This window comes from Vitis vinifera, chromosome 1 (assembly GCF_030704535.1).
Source record: "Vitis vinifera cultivar Pinot Noir 40024 chromosome 1, ASM3070453v1".
NCBI classification, from domain to species: domain Eukaryota; kingdom Viridiplantae; phylum Streptophyta; class Magnoliopsida; order Vitales; family Vitaceae; genus Vitis; species Vitis vinifera.
The window spans coordinates 23715256-23728023 of NC_081805.1; the positions used below are offsets into that span (position 1 = coordinate 23715256).

Genomic DNA, 12768 nt, shown 5'->3' on the forward strand with positions numbered 1-12768 from the left:
GTTAGGTGTAGATATTCAGATTAGGTTCTTAGGAGCAATGAACTCAGAGGCAAAGCTGTTGATGCTTGGTCTCAGCAAGTTCCGGTCCTCTGTGTTTGTTTTCAAACTTAACACTGTTGCATACCAAATTTGATTTTTTCCCTCCATCAATCAATTAATTGTATAACAGGTTTCGCTTTCCTCCACAAGGGAATTGGTATTTTGATAAGGCATTTAGTATTTCTGTCCATAATTAATAGATTTGTGGAAGGTTGTATAGTCACTGTAGACAATGATGGACTTAAGCATGTGAGATGTTCATTCATCTTGCCTGATATGCACCTAGATAGGCCACCTAATTCTCATTCTCTCTCTCTCTGTGGATGTTCTATTTTTGCCCTAGAATCTTATTATTTCATGAGAAGCACTTCTTAAGATGTGAATTGAATGTTCATATGTGTATCGAGTGTATCGACTAGACATTATCATGAAGGGTAACTGACTATTCACCTTTGTACTCCATGCAGCCATCTTGGCAGATGAGATGGGTCTCGGTAAAACCATTCAGGTAATTTGGTCTTCATGATCTTGGCTTTATGAATTACAAGTTTGATTTAGATTATAATATATTTCTTTTGTGACAGGCTATAACATATTTAACCTTGTTGAAACACATGGACAATGACCCTGGTCCCCATTTAGTTGTGTGTCCTGCTTCTGTTCTCGAAAACTGGGAAAGAGAGCTTAAAAAGTGGTGCCCATCATTCACTGTGATCCAATATCATGGGGCTGGGCGAACGCATTATTCAAAAGAGTTGAACTCTTTGTCAAAAGCGGGATTACCCCCTCCATTTAATGTACTTCTTGTGTGTTACTCGCTTTTTGAACGACACAGGTTTGATTTATTGTCTTTCTGACTACTGTTCATGTATTTATTGTTCTAGATGTGTTAGTTCTCACTGTTGTTGCTTTCTACAGTCAACAGCAGAAAGATGACCGTAAACTTCTAAAACGTTGGCAATGGAGCTGCGTGCTCATGGATGAGGCCCATGCTTTGAAGGATAAGAACAGCTATAGGTGGAAAAACCTGATGTCCGTTGCACGAAATGCAAACCAGCGTCTGATGTTGACGGGGACACCACTCCAAAATGATTTGCATGTATACCTATTGATAGCCTTCCTTTCAATTAATGGCATGTTGGTTATAGCTACTAGCGTTTGATGAAATAATGATTGCTTTGCAGACCCCCTTTACTGAGCGCCCCCCTCTAGCCTTTGAAAATATTTTGTAATAAAAAAGAGCTATAGTGAGTAGGTGGAATGTGATATTCTGGTGGCTTTAATACAGTGATGCAAATTTTCTTTTCTTTTTGAAGTTTCTTATCATCATGTACTGCTGTGCTTTAGGCATATGCCTCATGTTGCTGTGAATCATGCTCTATCAAATTTGTACCATATTCCATTGTTAAAGATCATTCTTTATTTCCGAAAGGAAGGATACTCATTCATGTATGCTGTGAAAAAAACGTGCTTTCCCATCATTCATATGTGTGAGAGCAATATTGGCTTACTGATGTTCCATGACTTCATTATACCTATGGCTTTTCCATTGCTAAAATTCTATTAGTCATTCTCAGGACATAATAAACTTCTATAACGACTTTGAATGCTCTATTCATGCTTCATTTCATTTTGAGCTTGTGGTTAGGCTGCAGTCCACAAGAAATTGTTAGATCTGGAAGGTAAATTATTGGAAATGAACCAGACGGCTTAGTTGGGTGATTAGGATAGTTGTGATGTTGTAGCTTATAATTTTGGAGATTTGGATTTGTGATTTGTTAATAGCTTCTGATAAGAATTTATCACCAGGACTTTTGATTGACTTGTGAGAAGAATTTTATGGTTATTAAAGCTACTGCTCTTTTCTCCACTACTGCTGTCCTAAATGCTATATGACAGGCAATGCCTCTATTTTTTGCCCATTGAAAAGGTTCTATTATCCATTGTCAGGAGAAGGCACTGAACTAATACCAAACAATGGTTTATTTATGTTCTGTTTGTACTTTTAGTGTGTGCTTGAGTAGCAACTAGTCATTTGTAAGGTATCTAGATTAAAAAGGTAAAACATTATTGAAAAATGTGCTTAAACTGATTATTTATCTGATTATGTTAGTTATTGTTTTGTAGATGATGAATTTGAAGATTTTGACTCTTTACTGTTACACCTACTGATAAGAGATTTTTGTTAAGAATTTCAATTGACTTGTGGCTAAAATTCATTGTATAGTGAATGGTACATTTGTTTCTCTTCTTGTGGCTGGAAATAGGGCTGATTTGTTTTCTGAAGTTAGCTTGGTTCACTAATGGGGTGGCATTTAGATCATTTGACTATTATATATGAGGCATCTACATTTGAAGTTAGTATACTGGACATATTTTACATTGTTCAGAATTTGCAGTGTCTTTGTTTTTAGCTAAATGGGTCTTCATAATGTCTTTTCAGGAGCTTTGGTCATTATTGGAGTTTATGATGCCTGATCTTTTTACAACTGGAGATGTGGACTTGAAGAAGTTATTAAATGCAGAAGATAGAGATTTGATTGCTCGTATGAAGTCCATTCTTGGACCATTTATTTTGAGGCGTTTAAAGTCTGATGTAATGCAGCAACTTGTCCCAAAGATACAGCGGGTATGTTAGATGCTTGCTTACCTGCTCTGGCAACTTGAGTTTGTCCGTCAAATCACCATTTCACTTAGGATCCTGATTTCAGTTGTCATTTCCATTTCATTTGTTCTTTTTACCACGTAGAAATACTAAGAAAGGCTGCTGCAGGTTGAGTATGTGTACATGGAAAAGAACCAGGAGGATGCTTATAAAGAAGCCATTGAGGAGTACCGTGCAGCTTCACGGGCTCGAATTGCAAAAATTTCTGATGTCAACCGCAACAGTGTTGTTAGAGTTCTTCCTCGGCGTCAGATTTCAAATTATTTTGTTCAGTTCCGAAAGGTGCTGATGCTTCTTTCTTATTTATTTTCCCTCCTAAATTCTATTTATTAAGATATGATTATAGCTTTTGACATTTATCTTGATCTGATTTTATAGTGTTTTATGCTTATCTTGATCTGTTTGTATATTTTTCACTGTTATAGATTGCAAATCATCCTTTACTGGTGAGGCGTATTTACAATGATGAGGATATTGTTCGTTTTGCAAAAAGGTTATATCCGATGGGTGTGTTTGGTTTTGAATGTAACTTGGACAGAGTAATCGAAGAGCTTAAGAGTTACAATGACTTCTCTATTCACCGGGTAGTTGTTCTTGACAGTTTCTCTTTTAGTCTATTATCTTGACTTATTTTGACATGTTGACCTTTTGTTCTGATTACACTGAATTGAATTGGCCTATTGTATTCATCAGATGATTCTTCTTGACTGTGCAACTTGACAAATTGACATTGTATTTCAAAGTGTGATTGAAGTACTATCGGAAATGATTGAGCCTGAACTTCACAATCCTTATCCTTCTTTTGGTAGTTATTGTTGATAATTAGAATCGTGTGCTGTTGTTCTAAGCAAGTCCTATCTAGCACAAATGTGGATATATGACATGGTACACCAGCATGACAACTCCTTAAAAATGTAGGTCACACCAATGGGACTTGGTGAGACAGGTCAACATATATGTACATGCAAAATTAAGTTATATATGATCAATGCATATTCTGATTACGTTCTAAGATTTTTGGAGTAACAATTGAACAATATGATATTACTGCTATTACTACTTTCAGAATGTGCCAACCATACTTGACTCCTGTCCAGCTATGCTGGGGAGTCTCATGTCTAGCATAACAAGAATCGCCTTTAGAAATGTATGCTTAGCATAGATTAAAACAACTTGGATTTTCTATTTTTGTTGTATTATGTGTTAAGTGTTAGAACTTCAAGTTAAATAGTTCATGAATGAGTTATCACATATGAGTTGTTTTGGAAACTAATTAACAGCATCTAATAGTAGCCAACTTACCTACTATGCATGTTTGTAACAATGTCAGGCAATTCTAATGCATATAAAAAGTCGCCCTGTGTTAATTTTGAAATTGATGCATTAACTGTATGTGTAACAGTCACTATAGTAGCTTCTGTATCTATGGCTGGGGTCTGATACCAGGGTCCTTCTAGGTTTACACATCTGTCAAAATCTCATCTGCTCCCATTAATAACCTATGAAATACATGAAGCAACCTGTCTCTCTCATATGCTGTATGGGTGATCATCTAGCTGGTTTAGAGCCTTGAGAAAAGCATGAAGGGGATGCTAAACCTTTTGATCTCCATTTAGGTTTGAAAACATGTAGTTGCTTCACCCAAGCTTAAGGATAGTTTTAGCTCTCATGGTGGTAAGAGTATTGGGGCAAAGGGTGAGAAGGTTAGACTCATGAAGCGACTACAATTTGTCAAATCAAAGTTGAAAGAGTGGAATAAGGATGCATTCAGAGACATGGAGGAGGAAAAAGATTATTCTCAAAGATATAGTCAACTAGAGGCTTAAGACAAGATCCTCTTTATCCTTTCCTTTTCACTATTGCAGTAGATGTTTTAAGTGGAATGTTGGTAAGAGCAAATGATAATGGTATTTAAGAATGTAGAAGAAAATATATATATATAAAGCCTTAAGTGCTACCATGAGAGAGAGAGCGAGAGAGGGCGAAAGAGAGGGCGACGACGAGTGCGATGGTGAGGAGGAGGAGGAGAAATCGGCGTCGCAAATCAGAAGGAAGGAGAGCAGGTTTACAGTGGAATCCAAGGTGTTCGAGATTGTAGTGGAGGAAAGATCCAAGGACGCATTGTGGAAAAGAAGGGAGGGGCCTCGTCATGGGTATGACTGGGATCGGATAGCTTAGCGTTTTTCTTGGAAGGGTTGAATCTCTGTATCAAGGGTGAGGAAGAAACCAGATGGGGAAGGGAATGGAAGGAGCAGGGGAGAGTGTATTCTATGACTCGAGGGACAAACAGAGCGGGGGGGTTTATACGGCTAGGGGTCTTCGATATAGAGGGGAAGAGGTTCTGCATCTTTGTCCCGAGAGGTCGTAGGGATAAGAGGGGGTGGACGACCATGGCGGAGAAGCTTAACCAGGTGTTAGGGTTTTTTGGTAAAAACCCAAAAAACCAGAAGGGAGAGGGTGTGGAGAAGGTTGCTATGGGAAGATCGTATGCAACAATGGTGGGAAAATCATTGTCGGGTAACTCAAATGTAGTTGCAGTGAAGGTGAAAAAGGAGGAATCAGAAGGATTAATACAGAAATTGAAACATTGTGTAGTGGTGAGTTGGAGAGATGGGTCAGGGGGAGAAGATGATATGGAGAAATTGGGGCAAGTCTGGGCAAAGTCTTGGGATCTCAAAGGTAACCTAGGGCTGGCTAAGCTGAACAAGAGAAAAGCGCTGTTGGAATTTGAGAATTTGGAAGAGGCTAGACGAGTCGTTTCCTCTGGGAGTTGCGTGTTGGAAGGAACCCAGGTAAGGCTGGAACACTGGAGCCCTAGGAGTGGATGTTGGGCAGAGGGGGAAGAGAGAAAGGAAGCCTGGGTAAGGATAGTTGGGCTCCCAATCTCGTTATGGAGCCCAGAGATTTTGAGGAGAGTGGGGGATGCATGTGGAGGGTTTATCACAGTCGATGAACATACGAAATCGATGGGAGATCTTCAATGGGCCAGAATCTTAGTGAAATTGAGAGGGGAAGCTAGACCGAGCGTGCTGGAAATTGAAGGGGAGGAAGAGAGTTACGCAGTGTCCTTATGGTGAGAATGCTGGCCAGTGGTGAGGAGGAAGTGCAGGAACGAAGCCGATCGCCATAGCAGGGAGGTTAGGGGAGAGGAGGTTTCACGCGCAGGGCAGCGAGTGAGGAAGGATTGGGTGAGTGGGAGGCTCGAGACGCTGCAACCGTCAGACGAAGTGACAGATGTGCAGGGGGTTGGGTCGGGTCGGGTGGAGATCAGTCCAGATCTAAGCCTGACAACCCGGACCTGGGTTTCATCTGGTGAAATAAATCCTCTAAGCCCAATCGCGGGCCCAAAGGGAACAAGGAGGGATGGTGGGCCTGGCCTAATGATCGGGTCCATGGACTTGAAGAAAAAAGGAGTGGCTGCAAGTGTTTTTGTCCCAGAAGCAGGCCCATCGTACGGCAGGGAGGATGTGGGCTGCTATTCTAAAGGCCCAGCTCCGCCTATAGCCCAGTTGCCAAACAAAGGCCTATTTTGCTCAAAGGCCTGCACCCAGCAGCCCGATCAAGGCGGAAAAATAAGGGAGGGCCCAAAATCACCAACAGTCCAAGAGGTGACGGGTTTGCTGCTGAAGTATTCTGCACCCAGCTACCCTCCAGAAGCAGAGACTTTTGTTGCGAGGGAGACTGAGGACACAAGGAAGCTACAAGGAGTGATTAGGCTTACAGAGATGGATAGGGCGCTTGAAGAGGAATCAATGAGGTATAGAATGGGGTCTGGTTCCTGGGGGAAAAGGGCATTGGGGGATTCTCATCTCAATTCTTTTCTTTTTGATCGGACTCTGGGGGGGGGAGTTTTTCGATCGTTCTGGGGATTTGGATGAGGAAGGTCGGGCCGATAATTCAATGTGGTTAACAGTGTATGAGGCTTGCAATGAAAGGATTAAGGAATGTAAGGAACTGGCAGTCATCAAATGTAGCAGTGACAAAGGTAGGGAGATGGGAGGGGTAGGCGACATAGATGATGCTCAAGTTGAGAGAAGTGAGTCGGAGGGTAAATGGGAAGAGAGTGGCTTGGCAAGGTTCAGCCAGTTCCTGGGTTTTCCTACGGAGGGACTAGAGAAGGAAATATTAACTTTCTTGACCAAGATCAGGAAAAGACGAGAGAAAATTCATAGCAAAGAGTTACTGGAAAAGTCTAAGTTTGAAAGGGAGCTAAAACGACTGGAATGTTCCATAAACTATGAGGGAGGGGTGAAACAGAAAGGCTCGGTACAGGGCAAAGGGCGCCAAATTGTGATTGTCTAATGAAGGTGAAAATTTTGAGCTGGAACGTGAGGGGAGCAAATGATAGCTCCAAAAGAAAAGTGATTAAGACGTTCATAAGAAATCAGAGGGTGGACTTAATGTGTATTCAGGAGACAAAATTGCATTGTATGACGGATAGCATTGCGAGAAGTATAGGCTCCGGGAGATTTCTAGGCTGGAAAGCAGTGAATGCGGAGGGAGCTTCGAGAGGTATTTTTATATGTTGGGATAGAAGGTCGCTGGACATGCTAGACTAGGAGGAAGGACAGTTTACTTTGTCTTGCAGATTCCGAAATGTAGAAAATGGGACTGTCTGGGTATTTACGGGAGTGTATGGCCCTTTCTCTAAGGTAGAGAGGGATGCTTTATGGGAAGAGTTTGGGGCGATTAGAGGGCTGTGGGAGGATCCTTGGTGCATAGGGGGGGATTTTAATATCACTTTGTTTTCGAGTGAAAGGAGTAGTCAGGGGAGAATTAGCTCAGCAATGAGGAAATTTGCTGAAACTGTGAATGATCTTGGGCTGGTGGATCTTCCTCTTCAGGGGGGAGATTTTACTTGGAATGGGGGCCTAAATAATCAGACTTGGGCACGTTTGGACAGGTTCCTTGTGTCTCCTAGTTGGATAGATCAATTCAGTGGGATTAACCAGTGCAGGCTGCCCCGTCCGGTATCTGATCATTTCCCAATTATGTTAGTGGGGGGTGGGATAAGACGAGGCCCGACCCCATTCAGATTTGAAAATATGTGGCTTAAGGTTGAGGGTTTTAAAGAGCTTGTTCGTAGCTGGTGGCAAGGAATTGATGTTAGGGGCAGTGCTAGTTACAAGTTGGCTACTAAGATGAAGGAAATTAAACAGAAGCTGAAAGTGTGGAATAGAGAAGTATTTGGTAAGCTAGAGTGCAACAAATCTGCAGCTCTGCAACAGGTGGAATTCTGGGATAGGGAGGAAAATGATAGAATTCTGACTATGGAGGAAACAGAGCTTAAGAAAGAGGCAAAAGAAAAATGGGTGATTATGGAGGAAACTCACTGGAGACAGCTTTCTAGGGAAATATGGCTGAAAGAGGGGGATAGAAACACGGGTTTCTTTCATCGTATGGCAAGTGCTCACCGTAGAAATAATTTTATGGAGAGAATTAAGATCAATGGGGAATGGTTTCTAGAGGAGCAGGAAATTAAAGAAGGAATTGCTAATGCGTTTAAAGAGCTACTTTCAGAAGATACGGGGTGGAAGGCGGATATTGGGAGTCTTCAGTTTGATCAGATCAGCCAAGAAGAGGTTTAGATATTGGAGAGGCCATTTACAGAGGAAGAAATCCATGGGGCTCTGATGGAGATGAATGGGGATAAAGCCCCTGGTCCGGATGGTTTTACTTTGGCCTTTTGGCAAAGCTGTTGGAAGTTTATTAAAGAGGAGATTCTAGAAATGTTCAAGGAATTCTATGATCATAGCTCTTTCCTCAAGAGCTTTAACAATACTTTCTTGGTTTTGATCCCCAAGAAATGTGGGGCTGAGGACCTTGGAGACTTTAGACCTATTAGTCTCTTAGGGGGTCTTTATAAGTTATTGGCTAAAGTGTTGGCTAACAGATTGAAGATAGTGGTTGGTAAGGTGGTCTCTTCTTCTCAGAATGCCTTTGTGAGGGGAAGACAAATTCTTGACGCTTCTTTAATTGCAAATGAAGTGATAGACTCATGGCAAAAACGAAAAGAAAAGGGACTTATATGCAAACTGGATATAGAAAAAGCTTATGACAGTATCAATTGGAAGTTTTTGTTGAAGGTGTTACAGAAAATGGGTTTTGGGTCTAAGTGGGTGGGGTGGATGTGGAGTTGCCTATCTTCAGCTAAATTTTCAGTGATAGTTAATGGAGTGCCTGCAGGCTTCTTTCCTAGCTCTAAAGGTCTTAGAGAAGGAGATCCCCTGTCTCCTTATCTCTTTGTTATGGGAATGGAAGTGCTAGATGTTCTTATTAGGAGAGCTGTGGAGGGGGGATTCTTATCAGGGTGTAACATAAGGGGCGGTAGTGAACCTCCTTTGAATATCTCTCACTTGTTCTTTGCTGACGATACCATTATATTCTGCGAGGCTAGAAAGGATCATCTAACTCATTTAAGTTGGATTTTATTCTGGTTTGAAGCGACATTAGGCCTAAGGATTAATCTAGTCAAGAGTGAAATCATTCCAGTTGGAGAGGTGGTGGAGATGGAGGAGTTGGCTGTTGAGCTAGGTTGTAGGGTGGGGTCTTTACCTTCTCAGTACTTGGGCCTACCTTTAGGGGTTCTCAATAGAGCGCCCTATATATGGGATGGGGTGGAAGAGAGAGTCAGGAGGAGACTAGCCCTTTGGAAAAGGCAATATATCTCTAAAGGGGGAAGAGTCACTTTAATAAAAAGTACTTTGTCTAGTATGCCAATCTACCAAATGTCTATCTTCAGGATGCCCAAGATGGTTGCTAGAAGACTTGAGAAAGTGCAAAGGGACTTTTTGTGGGGAGGGGGAAATATGGAGGGGAAAACTCACTTGGTAAATTGGGAGGTGGTATGTACTGATAAGGACAAAGGTGGGCTAGGCATTAGGAAGCTAGCTATGTTGAACAAAGCATTACTTGGCAAGTGGATATGGAGGTATGCTTGTGACAAAGATAATCTTTGGAAACAAGTGATCAAGGTGAAGTATGGGCAGGAGGACTTTGGTTGGAGGCCAAAGAAGGCTAGGGGGGCAGTGGGAGTAGGGGTTTGGAAGGAGATTTGGAAAGAATCAGAGTGGTGCTGGAATAACATGATCTTCAAAGTAGGGAAGGGCAACACGATCAGATTTTGGACAGATGTGTGGTGTTCAGAGACAGCATTGTCACATTGTTTTCCTCATCTCTTTGGCATGGCGGTTCAAAGGAACTCAACGGTTGAGGAAATGTGGGATCAAAGTTCGGGTCAAGGAAATTGGAATCTAAATTTTGTGAGGGACTTCAATGATTGGGAATTGGAGTTGGTTGGGGATTTTCTTCAGATATTGAGGGGTCACAAACCCTCTTGGGAAGAAGATTCAGTCCTGTGGAGAAAAGGAAGAAGTGGGCAATTCAGGGTCAAGGAAGCGTATAATTTGCTGGCGAGGGCTGATGATACAGGTTTTCCTTCAAGAAGCATTTGGGTGACAAGGGTGCCAACTAGAGTTTGTTTTTTTGCGTGGGAGGCGATGTGGGGGAGGGTCCTGACTTTGGATAGACTTCAAAGAAGAGGACTACAACTTCCAAATCGCTGCTTCCTGTGTGGTTGTGAGGAAGAAAGTGTAAATCATATCCTTATACACTGTACAGTGGTTAGAGCTCTATGGGATATAGTGTTTGGTTTAGTAGACGTGAAATGGGTTTTCCCAGAAACTGTAAAGGAGGTTTTAGTTAGTTGGAGGGGTTCGTTTATGGGAAAGAAAAGGAAAAAGACTTGGGATGCCATTCCGTTGTGTATTTTTTGGACGGTGTGGAAGGAAAGGAATAGATTAGCTTTTAGGGGGGGGGGGGGGGGGGGTATTGAACGTTCAGAAGTTAAAGAATTTTTTTGTTTGTAATTTGTGGAGTTGGGCCAAACTGTATGTAGGTGAGGAGGCGTTCTCCCTTATAGGCTTCCTAGAGTGGATAGCTTCCACTTAAAGGGAGGTGTTTTTTTTTTTTGTTGTTTTTTGAGGCTTTAGCTGCCTTGTATACCCCCTGTATACTTTGTGGCGTTTTGCCTTTTGAATGAATATCCTTTACTTATCAAAAAAAAAAAAAAAAAGAATGTAGAAGAAAGATGAAAGGAATAAAAGGTATAAAATTATTTTTCTTAATTTTTTTGCTTGTATAAAGACTCACACATATATATAAGAAATCCTAGCACCTAAATTGGGAACTTTCCTAACTTAGTTACAACAAATCCCTTTGATCACAAGATTGCTTAATTCTCTTTACAAAATGACGACTTTCCTAATTTCATTCTTCCACACTCCCTCTTAAGTGGTGAATAGATGTGTTTCATTCCCAGCTTGGATACACTTGCTTGAAACTTTATACTACTTAAACTTTTTGTGAGTATATCTGCAAGTTGGTGGTTAATAGATACATAAGGAGTACAAGTCAATCCACTATCTAGTTTCTCCTTGATAAAATGTATGTTTATTGCAGATTTATTGTCGTATTGGATTATGTGCAATACTAATTGCAGATTTATTGTCACAGTAAAGTCTCATTGGCTTATCTCATTTAATCTTCAAATCTTTCGAAATGATCTTCAACCATAGTAGTTTACAAATTCCTTGGCTCATTGCGTGAAATTTTGCTTCTGCACTAGACCTTGCTACCAAACTATGTTTCTTACTTCTCCATGTTACTAGATTCCCACAAAAAAAGGTTCAATACCTAGTAGTTGATCTTCTATCAATCACATATCCAACATAATCTGCGTTTGTGTATGCTTCAAGTACTAGTCTTGAGCTTCGTTTAAATAGGACGTTCTTTCTTGAAGACCCCTTAAGGTACTGTGGCACTCAGTTAGCAGCTTGTAGATGAACCTCTTTTAGACTATGCATGAACGGGCTAATCACACGCATAGGCTCACAACATATGCTTTATTTGGTCATGTGTGAGAGAGATAAATGAGTCTTCCTACTATATGTTAATACATCTCTGTATCTACCGCGGTATCTTCCTCAATCTCTCTAAGCTTATGATTAGGATCTATTAGTGTGCTTGTTAGTTTACACGCCAACTCCCTTATTTCCTTGAGAAGGTTCCTTGCACATTTTTGCTTAGAAATAGAAATTTCCCCACTTAGAATGTGCAACTTCAATTCCTAGGAAGTATTTCAACCTTCTTAACTCTTTAATCTCAAATTCTTTGATTAAACATTGTCTCAAAGTCTGTCTCTCTAGTTCATCATTTTCCATCATGATAATGTCATCTACATATACCAAAAGAGTTGTAACTCCCCTGAAATCTAAATGCTTGATGAACAACGTATGATCTCCTTAACTTTGTCTATATCTCATGTTTTCAATACTTTTGCAAACCTTCCAAACTACACCCTTGGAGATTGTTTCAACTAGTACAGAGCTTTCTTTAGTTTACACATCTTTTTAGTGGTTGAGTCATTGCCAAATCAAGGAGGAACTTCCATATAAATGTCTTCTTCCAAATCTCCATTTAGAAATACATTTTTAAGATTGAATTGTTGTAGATCCTAGTTATAATTTACTGCTAATGATAACAAAATTCTGATTGTGTTCATCTTAACAACTGGAGCAAATGTCTTCATATAGTCCACGCCACATGTCTCAGTGTATCTTTTAGCCACCAATCTTGTCTTGTATCTCTCTAAAATCCCATTTGCTCTATACTTAATAGTATAGACCCACTCACATCATATTGATTTTTTTACTGCAGGCAAATCTACGATCTCTCAAGTTTTATTCTTCTCTAGGGCCTCCATTTTTGCATTCATGACTTGTCTCTAATTTTCATTAGATAAAGTCTCGGATAGATAGGTAGGAATATGAATATTGTTCAAACTTGTGAGAAAACTCTTATTGGATGGAGACAACTTTTTGAATGCCACAACATGGGAAAGTGGATATAAAGGGCTTTTAGTGCATTCCCTTATTCCATTCCCTTCCTAATAGCAATAGGGAGATTTAGATCTATAGATTTTTCAGACTAAAGTTTTGACTCAATTTGTGAGGAAGGATGAGAGATTGTTACCTAATTTCTAGAAGCCGGTTCAGATTCTTGGA

At 40.6% G+C, this 12768-nt stretch overlaps 1 protein-coding gene across 1 annotated transcript in view; it reads left to right on the top strand.

The window, feature by feature from the left end:
- Nucleotides 1-12768, top strand: part of LOC100252853 (protein CHROMATIN REMODELING 19) — a 31822-nt gene that overhangs the window by 14104 nt on the left and 4950 nt on the right. Inside the window, exons 3-8 of the mRNA XM_003631300.4 lie at nucleotides 507-547; nucleotides 624-874; nucleotides 958-1138; nucleotides 2483-2668; nucleotides 2813-2986; nucleotides 3130-3288. Coding sequence (XP_003631348.1) covers nucleotides 507-547; nucleotides 624-874; nucleotides 958-1138; nucleotides 2483-2668; nucleotides 2813-2986; nucleotides 3130-3288 — 992 coding nt within the window. The remainder of the gene's footprint in view (nucleotides 1-506; nucleotides 548-623; nucleotides 875-957; nucleotides 1139-2482; nucleotides 2669-2812; nucleotides 2987-3129; nucleotides 3289-12768) is intronic.